At 39.5% G+C, this 19,176-nt stretch overlaps 2 protein-coding genes across 5 annotated transcripts in view; one reads left to right on the top strand and one right to left on the bottom strand.

The window, feature by feature from the left end:
- The window catches only part of INPP5F (inositol polyphosphate-5-phosphatase F), a 60,479-nt gene extending 50,460 nt beyond the window's left edge, over window positions 1-10,019 (top strand). Inside the window, exons 15-20 of the mRNA XM_070432154.1 lie at window positions 430-628; window positions 3,622-3,693; window positions 4,551-4,624; window positions 5,256-5,384; window positions 5,916-6,003; window positions 7,563-10,019. Coding sequence (XP_070288255.1) covers window positions 430-628; window positions 3,622-3,693; window positions 4,551-4,624; window positions 5,256-5,384; window positions 5,916-6,003; window positions 7,563-8,715 — 1,715 coding nt within the window. The 3' untranslated portion in view covers window positions 8,716-10,019. The remainder of the gene's footprint in view (window positions 1-429; window positions 629-3,621; window positions 3,694-4,550; window positions 4,625-5,255; window positions 5,385-5,915; window positions 6,004-7,562) is intronic.
- Window positions 10,020-10,405: 386 nt separating this feature from the next.
- Window positions 10,406-19,176, bottom strand: part of MCMBP (minichromosome maintenance complex binding protein) — a 29,903-nt gene continuing 21,132 nt past the window's right edge. For all 4 annotated transcript variants that reach the window (XM_070432155.1, XM_070432157.1, XM_070432156.1 and 1 more), the window contains exons 12-16: window positions 18,805-18,970; window positions 17,084-17,217; window positions 16,021-16,185; window positions 12,273-12,361; window positions 10,406-11,959 (exon numbers count right to left, since the gene is read on the bottom strand). In XM_070432155.1, coding sequence (XP_070288256.1) covers window positions 11,833-11,959; window positions 12,273-12,361; window positions 16,021-16,185; window positions 17,084-17,217; window positions 18,805-18,970 — 681 coding nt within the window. In that variant the 3' untranslated portion in view covers window positions 10,406-11,832. The remainder of the gene's footprint in view (window positions 11,960-12,272; window positions 12,362-16,020; window positions 16,186-17,083; window positions 17,218-18,804; window positions 18,971-19,176) is intronic.

Raw genomic sequence — 19,176 nt, 5'->3', positions numbered from 1 at the left:
CATCAATGAGAGAGAAAATATCGATCAGCTGCCTCCTGCACATCCCATACTGGGGATATGCCCGCAACCAAGGTACATGCCCTTGACCGGAATCAAACCTGGGAACCTTCAGTCTGCAGGCCGACACTCTATCCACTGAGCCAAACCGGTTAGGGCAGAAGTTTTTTTTTTTTTTTTTTAATGATGTTCAGTTTATCTGTTTTTTCTTTTGTTTGTGATGTTAGTGTCCATCCCCACCCCCTCCCTAACACCCCCCCCCCCCCAACACCAAATAAAAAACTAAAAAAACCCATGTCTAATCCAGGTCTCAAAGATTTATTCCTATGTTTTCTTAGAGTTTTATGGTTTAGGTCTTCATTCTCTTTTGTTTTTAAAAAAAATGTGTTAGGAAACTAAGATGATGATAGATATTGACACTTTCTACTCTAGATTTGATGCAAGGCATTCCAGTGACAGAAGATCTTTATTCCATATTTAACAAAGAGAAAGAGCATGAAGCTTTGCATAAGGAAAACCAGAGAAGTCACCAGGAACTGATTAGCCAGCTTTTACAAAGTTACATGAAGTTACTGCTGCCTGATAATGAAAAGTTCCACGGGGGCTGGGCCCTCATTGACTGTGATCCCAGGTAATGAGTGATGTCCTGTTAACTAATGTGCTTAGATTTCTGATAAGTTTTCTGTAATTAATGCTAGGACTTATCCATAAAGCTGTGGGCATGGATGCATGGCACTTTTCAAGTACAAAGCTGACACTAAAAACTCAGTAATAAGAACTATTTTAATGCAATAATTGATATAAAAAACAATTGTAAAACTATGGTTCGCTAGTGGCTGTGTGGGTTTTCCCCCTCAGAATCTAGGGTTATTGTATTAATGCACATAACTCAGTGGATAGAGGATTGGCCTGCAAAATGAAGGGTCCTGGGTTCGATTCTGGTCAAGGGCACGTACCTCGGTTGCAGGCTCCATCCCCAGCCCGGGGCACATGCAGGAGGCAATCAATCCCTCTCACATGGATATTTCTGTGTCCCTCCCTCTCTCTTCTATTCTAAGAATCAATGGAAAAATATATTCTGGTGAAGGTTAACAAAATATATTGCACTTAAAATGTTTTTTTTTTTAATTGTTTGAAGTATTACATATGTCTCCTTTTTCCCTATTGACCCCCCCACCACTCCCACCCTAACGGCAAGCTCCCACCACCCCAGTCTCTGGATATATTTTTTTTCTTTCTTTATTGATTAAGGTATTATATATGTGTCCTTAACCACCCATTGACCCACTCATGCCCTCACCCTCCCCTACCTTCCCTCTGAGGTTTGAGCATCTGATCGATACTTCTCTGTCTCTGGATCTGTTTTTGTTCATCAGTTTATGTTCATTATATTCCACAAGTGAGTGAGATCATATGATATTTTTCTGACAGACTTACTTCGCTTAGCATAATGCTTTCAGGACCATCATGGTGTTGCAAATGGTTAAAAAAAATTTTTTAAATATATTTTTATTGATTTCAGAGGAAGAGAAACATCAAAGATGAGAGGGAATCATTGGCTGCCTCCTGCCCGCCCCCTACTGGGGACAGCCTGCAACCCGGGCATGTGCCCTTGACCAGAATTGAACCCAGGACCCTGAGTCCGCAGGCCAAAGCGGCTAAGTTGGTTAAGAATTATCTTGATGGCTATTGGCAACCCCTTAAGTATCGCACTGGAACCAGCCGCGGGGCTAACGGGCTTGCGCATGCGCACTGGACGCTGCGCAGCGGAAGTGGCCCGCCTTGACGTGTTCCGGGGCGGGACGTGGCGCAGCGGGTGCACGCAGTGCAGTTGGGTGCAGACGATTCACGCGTGGGTTTGGGTGCAGCGGTTCTGACCGCTTTGACCCCTCGAGAGACAGACAAACGGACGCCCCGACCAGATGCCGCGGTCCTACAAGCCTTTGCCCGCCGCCCCGCGGCCCGCCCGCGCCGCAGACCTGGTTGCTGAACATGATCGCTTGACGACAATACTGAAGACGGTTCTTCTTTTAGCAGGGCTCATGCTGAAAGCTCCGGTGGCGTTATATTTTTATTCTAAAATAGTCCTTTTTCAAAGCCTCCTGTTAATGTCCCCTGAGGACAGCAGCTTTTACGCCCTCGTTGTGGCGGTGATCGGCCTCCACATACTGCTGTGCGGTTTTGTTTGGCTCGTGTGGCCGGTGGACGGCCGGCCCCTGTGGCGGGGGCGGAAGCGCTAGGACGGAGCCGCCTTTCCTCCGCATCCAGCGCAGTCAGTGTGAGGCTCGCCTGACTGATGTAAATATTGTCACCAGTAGTAAAATATTTCCGTGTTCAAGTGTCTTGTGACGTAACTTTCGTGGCTTGGCTGGAGCAACGCTTTTCGGAGTGCCCGTAAGTACAGGCCAGAGCCGACCCTGGTTCTTGTCTGGGACTGATGACGCCCCGGCATCTTATGTCACTCATTGCGTTTTTGGCGAAAATTGAGAATTTGTTATTTTATTTATTTTTTAAAGTATATTTTATTGATTTTTCACAGAGAGGAAGGGAGAGAGAGTTAGAAACATCCATGAGAGAGAAACATCGATCAGCCGCCTCCTACACATCCCCCACCGGGGATGTGCCCACAACCCAGGTACAGGCCCTTGACCGGAATTGAACCCGGGACCTCTCAGTCGCAGGCGGATGCTCTATCCCCTGAGCCAAACCGGTTCGGCGCGAATTTGTTCTTTTAGATTGACTGTTAGCTACACTACAACAAGGTGCTGCACGTTGGTAAAGTTTTCTCCGCAGGCAGCACGGGTTCTTCGGCTCCAGTTCCATCTGCAAAGGGTGTTTTACAATACTTTGATATACAGGCAAACAGGTGTGTAATTCTCAGGCAGAATATGCATTCGTATGGAGCAGTGATGGGAACCTTTTGAGCTCGGTGTGTCAGCATTTTGAAAAACCCTAACTTAACTCTGGTGCCGTGTCACATACAGAAATTTTTTGATATTTGCAACCATAGTAAAACAAAGACTTATACTTTTGATATTTATTTTATATATTTAAATGCCATTTAACAAAGAAAAATCAACCAAAAAAATGAGTTCGCGTGTCACCTGACACACGTGTCACAGGTTCACCATCACTGGTATAGAGACTTTTGGGACTATTCTGAAAAGCCAGATTAATTTCCACCTTTTGTTTGGAAAGGCTGTTATTAGGCAAATATCATGTAAAATCCTTTCCAAGGATGCATTCTGCAGAGTAAAATACTGTGCAGTGTCATTTTGAAGATTAGGTTATGAGAGTAAGTCATTTAGACTATTTCTTCCTTCTAAACTTCACATTTCTTTCTTTCCAATTCCCCTTTTCCCCCCATTATCCATTTCCCCCTCCTCCTTGGCTGTGAGAAGGCATCTCTCTTCAACTCACCCTTTCTTCCACCCTCCCAAACTAGATTCTTTTTTAAATATCTAAATGGATAGATTGTGTCCTACCTTCTGAAATTAAATGTATGCATTGATTATTCCCCCTCCCTCCTGTCTTTTATCACAAGTGGTTCTCCTTTAAAAATAAGCTTGGCAAAAATTTAGATGAAAGTAAAAATATGTAATTGCCTGTGTCATGTTTGTTTAGCCTCATTGATGCTACTCACAGAGATGTGGATGTGCTGTTACTGCTTTCTAACTCTGCCTACTACGTTGCCTAGTAAGTTGCTTATTGATTTAAAGCTTTAAATTGTTTTAAAATCTGAGTAAATTTCGATTTTAGGAAATTAAGAATTGGGTTTTATTTTGAAGAAATGTCATTGAACCCCTTTACCTTACATAACTGTGACATCAGACTTCCTTTTTTAAATTTGAAAATGATTTTTAGAGTTATATCCCAGGTTTTGGTGTATTTCACATATTTTTATTGTTAGTGACCATATATCATTGTCTTATTATTATGCCATAAATGATTTCCCATTGTTGGGCATTAAAAGGATTCCCTTTTTTTGTAGTTTCGTCTTGCTGTTGTGAATGATACAGCTGTCTTTGTGCAGATAATTGTGTGTGCAAGGTTATCATTTGGTTATAGTGATGAATTGCAAGTGCTTCTTCATAGCCTTGCCAGAACTGAGGGTGGTTCCCCCCACCTTGTGTGAACTGTTTTTTCTTGTCATTGGCCTGGGTGCCTATTGGCATTGATCACGTTGATTTTCCCTCCTTGATTTGGATATAATTTATCTGCTGTATTATTCCCAAATACATAGCTTCAGAATACATGTCTCTGTATTTTTAAATTTCCTTTTAGGTTAAGGTTTAAGTTTCTTTTTTTTTTTCTTTTTCAAATGTTTATAAAACAAATTTTTGCTGTGAATTTTAGTGTAAGATCTATAAACTGATTTTCTTTTAACTATTGAACTATGTATGTTATCTCATTACATCTAACTTTGAAAAATATTTAACTGTGTATTGTGCTACAGATTTTAACTGCACAGTAGTTGGTACTATTATACTTCAGCTATAAGATAAATATGCTTTTGATTTGAATAATTTTTTAATCCCTTTTCCTTTATCTAGTTATGATGATGAAGTTGATAAAGTAAACCAGTATCAACGACTAAGTCTAGAAGACCTGGAAAAAATAGAAATAGGTAAATTTAAAGATACTAATCAAGTCATAGAAAGCAAATACTGTTTCTTCCAAGAGTAGGTCAAGTTGTTTATGCAACTGGCATAGCATCTTACTAGAACCAGAGAGGGGTATTCCCAGTCGTATTTTGTAGGTCTCCCTTCTATTTAGAGCAGGGGTCCTCAAACTACGGCCCACGGGCCACATGCAAATACAAATATTGTATTTGTTCCCGTTTTGTTTTTTTTTTTTACTTCAAAATAAGATATGTGCAGTGTGCATAGGAATTCGTTCATAGTTTTTTTTAAACTATAGTCCGGCCCTCCGATGGTCTGAGGGACAGTGAACTGGCCCCCTGTTTAAAAAGTTTGAGGACCCCTGCTTTAGAGATTAGTGATGAATATAATCCAATAGTAAGTTTTTATTTTATTATCTTGCGAAGATTAAACCAGAGATCAAGAAAGTTTACATATTTGAGGCTGAAGTGCTAGTATTTATTTCATCAAACCAAACTCACACTAAGCTTGTGTGCTTGTTTAGATTGTGAGGGAAATGTGCTAAATAGCCCAATGGAATGATGTGTTGGTCTTTTGAAGACAGAGGAAAGTAAAGGTTATGTGAAAGATTTACACATGAACTCCTCTGGTCTTTAGGTCCTGAACCTACTCTTTTTGGTAAGCCAAAGTTCTCCTGTATGCGGCTGCACTACAGATACAAAGAAACAAGTGGCTATTTCCACACATTGAGAGCTGTAATGCGCAATCCAGAAGAGGATGGAAAAGGTAAGGAGATGAAATTACTGAGTGTAAACTTTTGATCTGCTCTTCTAAGCACAAATGGAATTGGGGGCAGTACATACCATCACCAACTAAACGATCCAGGGAAATAGCAACTTTGTTCTCAGCAGCACAGGGAGATAGATGATCTGAACTGATGATGGTTTGGGGCGAGGGAAGCTATAATGGGAATCCTGTGTGGCCGTATGGATGCGGGCTTTCCCACCATATATGCCTCGTGTGGGTAGTAGTCAGGGACCGTGTCTGTCTGGTTCACAGCTATTACCCTCGGCATCTAGCACTTTAATTCCAATTGATTTGGTTCCTTTGCTCTTTACTTACTCTTTTGTTAAAATTGGTTTTACAACACTGAATTAGTGGGGGAAGTAATGAATAAGGAGCAGTTTTCTGTAAATTGAAGCAAATAAGTTTGATTTTAACTGAAAGACCACAAATTTCATTTAGGGTTCTGAGTTAGAACTGCTACTTTTTAGTATGTTTCTGGAGAAAGTGGCAGCAGTTCTATTTGGGTTTCAGATACCCTTCAGTGCATTGCAGAGATGCTGCAGATCACCAAGCAAGCCATGGGACTGGATGTGCCTATAATCGAGAAAAAACTTGAGAGGTGAGTACCCTATTTTGATTTTCTCTCATGAATAAAGACATTATTATCCAGAGTCATCTTTAAAAATATTTGCACAGGTGGGGGGGAGGGGTCGCATTAGAGTAATGAGTTGGTATTTAGAGAGAGAAGTTTCAAATTTCTGGATTAAAGGTAAAACTTTTTGTTAAAATTATGGCCACAAGTAATATATTTTTAAACTCTTAAAATATACTTAAGAGGGGAGCATTTCAATTTAAATAACTTTGTAGAGAAACTAGCCACTATGCTTTAAACACGAGGTTACTTAATTTGGGAAAGAATGCCTGTAAACAGATTATTTTACATTTAAATTTGTGAGCTTTCCATCTAATGAGCAGGTTCATGGTCCACATTCCACTAGAGAAGAGAGTCCTTTGGTCATCTAGAAAAAAATTGTTCAGTCTTTTGTTAGTAGAGAATATTGTTTCTGTTGTCTTTGATGTTACAATTTTTACAAAAGTCTCATGACCAGTAATCCCACATGACCACCAAGTCAAACATTCAAGATATGTGTGATGAATAGCACAACTTATTTTTTCTCATTTGTACCTGTCGTGAGAGATGCCAAGGGAGAAACCACTAAGTTATGTTCAATGTCCCAAATTTTTAAAAATATGTTCCCAGTGGGTTATCTGAATCCCCCCCCCCCCCCGCCCCCCCGAATGCAGCCAAATTGGAATGTGTGTAGACAGCTCTAGTTACGGTAAGATTCCCACTTACAACCAGTGATTTTGCCGTCCTTTAGATTGTGGATGTGGAGCCTCTGAAAGGTGATTAGTCTGCGTTTTGGGTGTGGGTTTTTGGTTGTTTGTTTTTGCACAAAAACATGGGCTGAGGCAACTGTTGGGAGGCTTCCCTCCCTCCCTTCCTCCGCTGCCTGCTCCTCTCTGCATGCCTAGGAGAACCCAGCTGAAAGGAAACATGCAGCAGCAGTGGTAACTCCAAAGACAAATGGTTTGGTCCAAAAGAACTCAACACGATTAATCCAATTACCAGAAAGAATGTCACCAAGCAGAATTAAAATGCTGATGTGGTGGTTTCCACAGGGTGGCTCTGGGTTGCTCCTGGTGGCTTGCTTGAGGAAGGTGAGGACAGAGCGCCTGTGGGAGATGTCTCTGGCCTGTGTGTGGGACTGGGGTTGAAGTCACACAGCCCGACCCCCGTTTCCACTCAGCGCCTGGAACAACGTTCCAGTGTCATTAAGGGCTGCTCTCCTGTAAAACCTACCCCCTGGCTGTTTCAGAGACTCGGCACAAAAAACACACCTCATTCACTATTTTTCCATAGTGACTCTAAGCTCAAATGACAATGTTTTATCTATATTGGGTTTAAATAAAATACTATTAAAATTCATTTCACATTTTTAATGTGGCTGTTTTCAGTGACACCTACAGCTTGTCTATTTCTATTGGACATTCTCTTCTAGTGTCAACTCCAAGGGGTTATCTTAGTTTCTCAATTAGCAATGTGCAGTTTTCAGTAATTGGAAATGGTATGCTGAATTACATGGGAAATTAACTTTTCTCTCTTCTACTTTGTAGGAAGAGCAGTAAACCTCATGAAGACATAATTGGCATCAGATCTCAAAACCAAGGGTCTCTGGCCCAGGGAAAAAAGTTTTTAATGAGCAAATTTTCATCTCTAAATCAAAAAGTGAAACAGACCAAATCCAATGTAAATATTGGCAATTTACGAAGGCTGGGAAACTTTGCAAAACCTGAAATGAAAGTTAATTTTCTGAAACCAAACTTAAAAGTAAATCTTTGGAAATCAGATAGTAGTCTTGAAACCATGGAAAACACAGGTGTGATGGATAATACAGTCCAGGCAGAGTCTGATGGGGAAATGTCTTCAGATAATGACTCCTACCACTCTGATGAATTCCTTACAAATTCCAAGTCTGATGAGGACAGGCAGCTAACTAATTCTCTAGAGAACGTGGGGCCAATAGACTATGTTCTTCCTAGTTGTGGCATTATTGCTTCAGCACCTCGATTAGGCAGATCCCAATCTATTAGCAATACTGATGTTAGCATTCATGCTCCTTCAGATATTACTATTGCTGCTCATGGAAGTGAGTTTGGAAAAGGCTGTGAGTCTCCTTTAAAAAAAAGTCCTTCTGCTGATAATATACACATACTGCCTGGCTCTGCCAAGCCTATGGATATTTACTGCCACCGGTTTGTACAAGAGGCACACAACAAAATGGCCCAACTGTCCGAAACCAGATGTGTTTCTCAGCAGGCTAGTGAGGAAGGAAGTCAAACCACCAATCAAGTTTCCAATGAAGAAACCCAATCTGAATCAACGGAACACATACCTTCTCGACCATCTCAATTAGATGTATGTTTTTCTGCAACAGGCCCACAGTTTTTGTCTGTCGAACCAGTGCATTCAGTTATATCTCAGAAGACCCCCGGCTCTGGATCCAGCATGCTTGAACTTGAGACAGAGCTTCATGTAACTCCTTCTCCTTCGGAGAGCAGCAGCAGAGCCGTCTCTCCCTTTGCAAAGATTCGGAGCTCCATGGTCCAGGTTGCTAATATTACCCAAGCCGGGTTAACCCAGGGGATAAGCTTTGCAGTGGCAAAGGTTCAAAAGAGCCCTGCAGAACCTGAAGTGGTTAATGAAGTCCAGCAAAATGAACTTAAAAATATGTTTACACAATGCCAGACGCGAATAATTCAGATTTAGTTTTTAGCCACAATCCTATGGCTTTTAATAAAAAAAAAGTTTCACATATGAGGCTATTTTAACCCGCACTGACTCTGAATTTAGGGATCATACATTCTGTTTACTGGGAAAGGTTTTAAAAGGAATATGAACTTGAGCAGATTTCCAAATTTGAGAGTCAGGACAACAGAGGTGCAGCATCCTAGAGTGTGTAGACCTAAGTAGCTAAACACTACAGAGCTGTTTGTCTCTTTGAATGTAATTCAGGAATAGATTACTTTGGGGTATAATAACCTGTACCTGAACCTTTTTTTTTTTTTTTTTGAGTGGGCGGGGGGAGCTGTTGAGTGTATGAAGTAGACACATAAAGGATGGTCATGCCTACATTGAGGGGGTTAGCATTTTTTATAACATTTTTCTCAGTATATTTCTGTGTATTACCTCTACAACAGTGGTTCCCAAACTTATTTGGCCTGCCGCCCCCTTTCCAGAAAAAATATTACTCAGCCCCTGGAAATTAATTTTTTTAAAATTTTAATAGCAGTTACTCATCGCCCCCAAATGCACCTGTGGCCATCACCGCCCCCCTGGATCGCTGCAGTGCCCACCGGGGGGCGGTAGCGCCCACTTTGGGGAATCACTGCTCTATAAGGTAAATACATTTTGTTTTTAGTGACTTTAAAAGTGTTACTAATATGGAAAAGCATTTGAATATAAAAAACTTGGTTTTGTTTTGATGGCTTAACCATTCCCTATGAAGAATTGAGGGTTACTGGCATAGTTAAGAAATGTATGCCCATTGGATCTTAATTTTCCCTGTATTTTAAACAATTTTAAATTTTATGCCACTCTGTATACCCCAAAGTCTAGGAGCATTAAGATATGTCAGTCATAAAACCTGAGACATCAGATCTGAATACCAGCACCTATTAATTTTGGTATTTTCAGGTAAGAATGTACATTTACCGGATATTGGTAATTCTTTTGAAGGGGGCATTCCTTAACATCTTGTGTAGACTATTGAAACTTAGTCTGAAGCACAGTTGTGTTAAAATTGGTTTTATGACCATAACCCTGACCACATGGAAACTCTTCTATAGCCCATACATTAAGAAAGCTACTTTATTCCAAACAAATACTGGTTTGTCTGGTATCTTTAGAGCCTTACTCTGTTGATGTGATTCTCAGCTAAACATTAAGTCTGTTGTAACTTTGCTAAGTATTTCCACTTGTTATTTATTAGTGGTATATTTTTTGTGTGTGTGTGAAGTGTCAAATCTTGTGGCTATTTAAAAAATAAATAACATTGTAATTTAAAGTGACAATGTATGAGAATTCCTTGAATAACATTTTAAGGATAAGGGTTTGATTTTTGAATGGGATTAAAGAATTTGTAAGCAAGGTAAGTTTTCTATAATATTCATTTAGTTTTCTGGTGATTCAAAAATAGGGTTAAAATCACGTTAGATTGACAACTTTAATGTCCACGTGTATATAGCAAGGGAGGAAAGGGTTTCTGAAGCCGAGGGTTCTCTCTCCTACCTGCTCACTGGAGTCTGAGGGCACAGCATCTCCACGCAGGGCACATGGGAAGAGCTTCAGTTCTCTGGAAGGGTTTTCCTTTCAAGGGAACTTCTCTGCCAGACCAAGCTACTTAGTACTTCTCTTTGGTAAACCACAGTTCACATTGGCACAATAAACACACAGTAACTAATCTCTTGAATTTTATTCCCACAAATCCAGGTGAGGTTTCATTTCCTAAAAGTTCAAGGATGGTCTAGTCTACCAGTTATAAAAATGAAAACCAGTTAGAATACTAAATATAAACTGATTAGTTTATAAAAAATAGATTTGAGTTTAGGAAAAGTTAAACTAATAATCCCGTTTGCTAGGCATAATAAATTCCTTGATTTTCAAGGCTCACCCTGTTTCCTTGGTTAACAATGTCAATTTAGACCTGGGGGTGGAATTTAAGGAATCATTTAACTGAACCATTAATGTTTCCAACTAGGTAAGTCACTGACTAAAAATAATTATGTATAACCACAGCTTAAGTGATGTTCTAACCTCTCCAAATATTCTGGGAGCCACAATTATACTATGAACAATGATGTTTTTGTTCATTTGAAAACTTACTGTATGTTAGAACTGTAATTGGTCTGGGGAAAGCCTACTTAGTTTTATCATGGTGTTCTAGACGAGCAGATAATGTTAGTTAATCTAATAAAGTTCAAAATCTAATACAATCATCAAAGCAAGTAAATGACATTAGGAAAAGAATTAAAAACCTTTTTCCTAAAGAAGACATTTCTTAAAATTAATTAGGAAAAACAACTTAGTAGGGTAGAATTTCCTTAAGTGAGTGCCATAAAACAGTGGTTCCCAAATGTACTGGGGTGAAATGAGAAAAATAAGGACAATGGAGTATTTTTTTTAGAAAGCTACATTTATTCCACTTAAAGAACTATCTTGTTTTAAGATTGTCCTCAGAAAAAAAATGTAATAATACAGTGATTTCTTTCAGATAACTTGGCAGCCTTGTCCATCCCAAAATTTGGGGAAATATTACTGGTCCATGAACTCTAAAAGTATGGGAACCACTGCCACGTTAAAGACTAGTGTTGCAGATTAACAACTGTTAAGTAGAAAAAAAAGCTTCTGTGGTCAAATGTTTGGGAAATCATGTGAAATTCTATAGTATCATTTCCCAAACATGTGATCACAAAACACATTCAGATCCACTGTTAATTGGAAAGACGTAAAAAATCTTAAGTGAACAATTCCCGAATGGAATTGCAACTATTTTCATATGAACAAAGTCTGGCCTATAACTTAGCTTCAGCTAAGGAAATGGTATAAGCAGCAATGTTATCAATATTAAACTTTTAATATCAAATACAGTTTTGTACATTACTAATTTATATAATTATAAAACAAACTCCAAAAGCTCCATAAAATCAGTAAGGTAAAAGCCCTTACTGAATATTATATAAACTTCAGATGTTACCAGGCTTGATTTCAGGAAAAGTCCTTGGTTTTTAATACAAAGTATCTACAAAACAATGGTATAAATGATACTTGCATTTTACAAGAATGTGGCTGTAATTTGCTCATTACTCTTCGAAAGGTATCAGATGTTTAAAGTTCATTTCCATTCACACACTTCTGCTGTTGAAGCCTAGTTCTTCTCAAAGACTCAAGCTGCTTTGCTCTTAGCCATCGTTCTCTTGACAGTGTTGTCTGACCAGCACTGAGAGACAGAAACCTGGTTTGAGATAAGAAACAAATTTAAGTCTAGACCTAGGAATACTAGTTTAGGAACAAGACCTGTGGCAGGGCCACATAGAGGTCAAGAACCAAGTTCGATGTCTACAAAGGAATCAATCCTTTAAGTCAAATTTGGGAGATGACTCACTTTGAGAAGCATGCCTGGTTCCACTGAAGTGATCACCGGCCAAATGCAATTTCACTTCAATGAGCCACTTCACAAGGGTTTTTAAAAGGAAAAAGTTCATTTCTATAAACTAGGGGCTTTATTCATAGCTTACGTTAAGCAATTATGGACATGTCCTACTCACCGAGCGACAATGAGCAGCTGGTGGAGATCGTCAGCAGTGATGCTCTGAGGGTCATTCTTGCGCATTTCCACAAAGTCATCTTCAACTGCCTTTATCAAGAGGAAATGACATTTGCATTTAATAGGGAAAAGAAAACTAACATGGTCCCTTGACTGGTGTAAAAATGAAGTCAGCCCTGCTTTTTAGAAAAATTAGATAACATGGATGAAATGATTGAGAACCAAACTTAATACATATAAATAATGTTACTGATGAAAGTATTCCAAACAAAATAAGATCAGGCAAACATGCCTGTAAACACAGGGAAGATGATGTCAGTAAAAATGGCAGAACAAGGACCTCAGAAAATTCCATTAAAGGGAATAAGAACTCTAGTAAAAATGGTCAAAATCAGCTTCATCAAAGCTCTGGAAATTAACCAGAGGCTTGTAGCAATCTGAGGAGCATTACTCAAGAAAGGCAGTAAGAACACTGAGCTTTGAGGAATTTTAACTTGCTCTGTTCCCCACCCTCACCCCACCTCCAGACAGCCCTGAGAATGTCCCGCCTGGCAACCACTGAAGAGGTAGTGGGGCTTGAGGTCTCCCAAAGCACCATTCAGGAATTATCATTTGACTGGTGGTTCCCTGGAAGAACCCCTCTGTAAGGTTGTCTTTAACCTGACATGGGGCTTGCCCAGTGTGAACAGCTCTTCTCCCAGGGCATTTTTAAAAAAATCAGAAGCAATTATTGAACATCTTGGCTGCCTCGGGCACTGGCTAGCCAAATTCCTTAAAAGGAAAAACAGGGAATGAGATGTCCATATGTGTGTGTGTGCTCGATAGCTATATAAATCAATTCCTAAGGATTTAGAAGGTCACGTGCTTGCACAGGTCTGTGTGCATGCTCAGATGAGAGCAGGCCCTAAGCTCTCACCTCGGAATAACCTTGAGTCTCTATGCAAGCAGAAAATGAAGGAAGGATAGAGCAGTTGTAATCTGCATGGCTGAGTGTTGAAGGCTTACCCCAACATGGATACAGGACTTAGATTGGGAGAAGTATTGCTAATAGGCATCTAGGGAAATTAAATTTCTATCCATTCATTGAGTGACCACTGAGTTACGAGGGCAGACTTCAGTGCCCACATACAACCAAACTATAGGATTCAGAAAGTCATTATAGAACAACAAACCCTAGAGAGGGAGGGAATCTGTCAGCAGAGTTGTCACATTATATTATTTAAAACTAGAGGCTCAGTGCACCAATTTGTGCATGGTTGGGGTTGGGCCGGCTGGGGGGAGGGGCCGTAGGAGGTTGGCTGGCAGGCCACAGTGTCATAGCAACCGGTCATTCTGGTCACTTGGCTTTTATACATATAGATATCTGGTTTTCAACACAAAAATTAGGAGACATACAAAGAAATAAGAATGTACAACCTCATTCATTGGACAAAAAGTTAATAGAAATTGTCCTTGAAGAAACTCAAATATTGGACTTACTAGACAAAAACTTGAAACCAGCCATTTTAAATATATTCAAAGAACTACAGGAAACCACATATAAATAACTAAGAGAAAACATGAGAATGATGTATTGCTAAATAGAAAATATCAATAGAAATTACTTTGAAAACAGAGCCAGCCCTAGCCAGTTTGGCTCAGTGGATAGAGCACTGACAACCTGTGGACCGAAGGGTCCCGGATTCAATTCTAGTCAAGGGCACATACTTTGGTTGCAGGCTCCTCCCCTGCCTGGGCCCTGGTCAGGGTGCGTGCAGGAGGCAACTAATTGATGTGTTTCTCTCACATTGATATTTCTCTGTCTTTCCCTCTCTCTAAAAATCAATGGAAAAACAGCCTCAGGTGAGGAACAAATAGAGCCCAGCCAGTGTTGCTCAGTGGTTGTGCACTGACCTATGAATCAGGACATCATGGTTTGATTCCTGGTCAGGTCACATGCCCGGATTGTGGGCACAATCTCGGGGGCGGGGGGGGAGGGGGTGTGCAGGAGGCAGCCATTCAATGATTCTCTCTCATCGATGTTTCTGTTTTTCCCTTCCCCTCCTCTGAAATCAATAAAAAATATTTTTTTAAAAAGCAAATAGAAATTCTGAAGTTGAAAAATATTAACAAATTAAAAATTAGCTAGAAAGGCAACAGCAAATTTGAGCAGGCAGAAAAAGACTCAGCAAACTTGAAGTTAGGACAACTGAGATTATCCAGTCTGTGGAATGGCAAGCAAAAAGAATGAGGCTTGTGGGCCACCGTTAAGGGTGCCAACATTTATACAGGGGAGTGCCAGAGGGAAGGGGGAAGAAAGTAACTTAAAGAAACAATGGTCTCATAACTTACCAAATTTCTTGAAAACTTTCCCAAAATGTGCATTAATCTGCACATCCAAGATGCTCAACTCCAAGTGAAAAAACTTAGAGATTCCCACCTAGACACATCACAGTTAAAATGTCAAAAGCCAGAGAGAAACTTGAAAGAACAAGAGAAAAATGACTCGTGTACAGAGGGTCCTCTCATCAGAAATGATGAAGGCCACAAGACAGTGGGAGGACATAGTGCTTTTTATTTGATTTTATTTTTAAGAAAATATTTTGTTATTGATTTCAGAGAGGAAGGGAGAGGAAGAGAGAGATAGAAACAGCAGTGATGAGAGGGAATCATTGATTGGCTGCCTCCTGCATGTTGGACTGAGCCCACAACCCAGGCATGTGCCCTTGACCAGAATCGAACCTGGGAACCTTTGGTCAGCAGGCCGACGCTCTGTCCACTGAGCCAAACCAGCTAAGGCGACATATTGCTTTTTAAATAACCCAAAAGGGTTGAGAGAAAGTCTACAAATCAAGAATTCTACATCCAGCAAAAACCAGTCTTCAGAAATGGAAGAGAAAGAAAGACATTTCCAGATAAGCAAAAAAACGTAGAGAATTTGTCATGAGCTGATCTGCCCTACAAGGAATATTTAGAGAGTTCTTCAAGCTGAAATAAAACAACACTGCAAAGTAACTTGAAGGCACATAAAGATCACTGGTAAAGGGAACTATACAAATAAATATAAAAGGCGGTATAACTGACTTTTCTTCTGCAACTTTTCCCTCTGATTAAAAGACAACTGTATAGACCAATAATTATGAACGTCGATGGGCATAGAGTGTATAAAGATGTAATCTGTATGATAATAAAGCACAAAGGGAGAAAATGAAATTGTAAGAGAACGAAGTTTCTGTGTACTACTGTGATTAAATTGGCATTAATCCCCAAATGATGGTTACAGTTAAGAGTTAAGATGTTAATTGTAGCCCCCAAGGCAACTAAGAAAAAAAATTATAAAAGACATAGAAATTAAAATTGTATACAAGAAATATCTAGCCCTAACCGGTTTGGCTCAGTGGATAGAGCATCAGCCTGCGGACTCAAGGGTCCCAGGTTTGATTCCAGTCAAGGGCATGTACCTTGGTTGCGAGCACATCCCCAGTAGGGAGTGTGCAGGAGGCAGCTGATCGATGTTTCTCTCTCATTGATGTTTCTAACTCTCTATCCTTCTCCCTTCCTGTCTGTAAAATATCAATAAAAAATATTTAAAAAAAAAAAGAAATATCTATTTCAAACACAAGACAATAACAGAGAAAGAGACGAACAAAAAAGATATAAGACATAGAAAACAAATGGCAAACTTACCTTATCAGTAAATATAATAAATGTAAATTGATTAAATACTTTCATTCAACACAGGGAAATCCTTTATCTTATCCCAAACATACCTTGGTTATTTCATCAGATATGCTATAATCCAGGAACCTCAAAAGGGTCAGGTAAATGCGAAACTTGTTTAGCACAGAAGGCAGCACGGCTGAGAGAAGGCTGTTCATGTACTCTTCCATGTTTGGGGGAATAAGCTGTGGCTGTAGGTGGATCTGGCAATCTGCCTAAAAAGAGAAATAGTACACAGTATTTTCCAAGTTCTTAAATTAATCTAAAATTTCAGAAGAATAGATGCATCATCTCTACCAGGCCCTAAGAGAATTAAAACTACTATTTATTATTGGGGGGAGGTCACTTTACACATTAATTTACATACACAATCTCTACCTCAACAGTAATTACAAAAGTTGGCCTTTTCTTGGTTACTTATGTTTCCTCACCAGTATCAGCAAACACGTAAGGTAGCGCCAGTGTCTGAAAAGCAGCTAATTAAAATGTTTTAGATGTTTTCTTAACCACAGAATATGTAATCTGTATCTTAATCACACTTTCCCACGGAAAACTTACCAAGGGCCATTTCAGCCTCATTCACAGGTAGTTGTCTCATACATCACAAGTGAACATATGTGATTTATGATACACAGAAACTTTGATGCCTTTTGAATAGCATATTTCCCATCAGTGAGAGCTGTCAGTCACACTGATGATTTACCAGAGAATTTCACCATCAAGCAAAAAATAATCATCATCAAATGGATTAGGAACACTTTAAAAGGAACTCTAAAATACTTCGCACATAAGATTGGCAGAAATCAATGGGATAGAGGCAGCAAGAACAAAGGTGTGGATATTTATCAGGCAAGTTACTGACAGCTTCTACTTTCTATACCTAGATGTGGGAGCTACTACCCAACAGCTTTTTTTTGCTTATCTTGTGATTTGCTGATAACTGATTCTTCGTAGATCTAAGATTTTCATTCCAAGGCAGAAACAAAATAATCAATTCCCTTATTAATAATCAGCAGTTACAATTTTGAAGTAATATGCAGTAACCAAGAGACAAAGAATATATGAATATCTTTCCAATATAACCTCCCTCCATTTAAAAATAACTCATCGTACGGGTAGGAGTGATCTCCCCTCCGAAGTAATCAAAACATTAATATTGCAGGGGAATTCCATTTGGTGGTAACTGAAATCATAATCCACCTTCTGCCAAGTTATTAGGTTGCTCAGGGCCGTCACATTATGAACACCTAGAAAAGCAGGAAAATAATTTTTCAGTCATTTGATTTTAATCACCTAAACAAATTAGTTTTGCTGACACTGATTATAAGACACGAGGTTTCTTCTACTGCTTTAAAACAGTATAGAAAGCACTGTCCAATTTACTAAGCTAAGTGTTCATTAGGTAATACTTCTCACATGGTATCTGATACCTAACATCTGGTATGCAATTAGGCAAAAAATAGGTTCCCAATTAAGTATGATTACTTTCTAGGTGGTGTGTTCAAGAAGGCTAAAATAATACGGTAGAACTAAAATTATATTTATCCACAGGGATAAGGTTACAGAATTTTACTGATTTGCTACCATCCACTTTTGCCATATGTGTACCCAGTCAACATTGTTTTTAATTCCCTTTTCCTCTTGAACTTATCACCAGCATCAAGCTATCTGCTTCTTTATAATTTTATTTTTAAAAAAGATATTTCTTGCCCTAACCTGTTTGGCTCAGTGGATGGAGCATCAGCCTGCGGACTCAAGGGTCCCAGGTTCGATTCCCGTCAAGGGCATGTACCTTGGTTGTGGGCTCATCCCCAGTAGGGAGTGTGCAGGAGGCAGCTGATCGATGTTTCTCTCTCATTGATGTTTCTAACTCTCTATCCCTCTCTCTTCCTCTCTGTAAAAAATCAATAAAATATATATATTTTTTAAAAAAGACATTTTTTTATATTATTGATTTTTAGAAAGAGAGGAAGGGAGAGGGATAAATAGAAACATCGATGAGAGAGGGACATCATTAATTAGCTGCCTCCTTCCCGCCTGCTACTGGAGATCGAGCCCACAACCTGGGCATGTGCCCTGACGGGGGATCAAACCAGTGACCTCTTGGTTCCTGGGTCGAAGCTCAACCACTGCGCCACACTAGCCGGGCCCTTGTAATTTTATAATGCTCCATAACTGGGCTCAGTGCAAACCATATGATCTACTAAGCTTTTTACTTTTTCAGAGATGCTTTGAAATAAACATTTTAAACTTCATATTGGGCAGTAAAAAATGTTTTATTACATCTTTTCTAGACTTTTTTTAAAGATAATATATGACTAAAGGCAAAACCTCTTTTTATCTTTTTTTTTTTTTTAAATATATTTTATTGATTTTTTACAGAGAGGAAGGGAGAGAGATAGAGAGTTAGAAACATCGACGAGAGAGAAACATCGATCAGCTGCCTCCTGCACACTCCCCACTGGGGATGTGCCCGCAACCCAGGTACATGCCCTTGACCGGAATCGAACCTGGGACCCTTCAGTCCGCAGGCCGACGCTCTATCCACTGAGCCAAACCAGTTTCGGCGAAACCTCTTTTTATCTTTAAAGCTATTCACTTAATGTTCTATCATTGTTAATTTGGTCTAAACTGTAAATTTTCATATAATTATAACAACATATAGTGGACGTACACAATTTATACTTATACTATATGCTTTAAATTCATATGGCAAGCCTTTACTTTAAATATTTCTGAGATGTCAATTTGTTTAGTTATTCTTTTAAGAAGTCATTACCAGATCTGGCTTTGACAGGAGGTTACAAATGGAAGGGAAACACCCACGTACGTACCTGGGGTGTCAAGCTGGCCTTGCTCCAGGAGAGTTTCATCAATTACAAGGGAAGTGTTGCTGGGTAGCTGGAGGAGCCCACTGACCAAGCGATTGGCTGTATAGTCTTTGTGGGGAATGAATTTCAAATGGTTCATGTTCTCTATAGTCATCTGCAGACGAAAAGACTGCAAAGAGAAATTTTTTAATGAGCAAGGAACTAAGTTTCCTGCTTTAAGAAAACATATATTTGGAGTTAAACACCGTGTTTATATGGAAAGAACCTATCAACTCCCAAGAGGAATCTCATGTTTTCTTGAGCCCTTTTAAGCAAAAACGATTATCCACATCCTAAAAAATAATTTCACTGACTCTGAGCTGCTTTATTCTCAAC

The sequence above is a fragment of the Myotis yumanensis genome, unplaced genomic scaffold (genome assembly GCF_028538775.1).
Source record: "Myotis yumanensis isolate MYYU_CA2020_CCGP unplaced genomic scaffold, mMyoYum1.0.hap1 SCAF_13, whole genome shotgun sequence".
Lineage (NCBI taxonomy): Eukaryota > Metazoa > Chordata > Mammalia > Chiroptera > Vespertilionidae > Myotis > Myotis yumanensis.
This window is presented reverse-complemented; position numbering and strand designations above follow the sequence as displayed.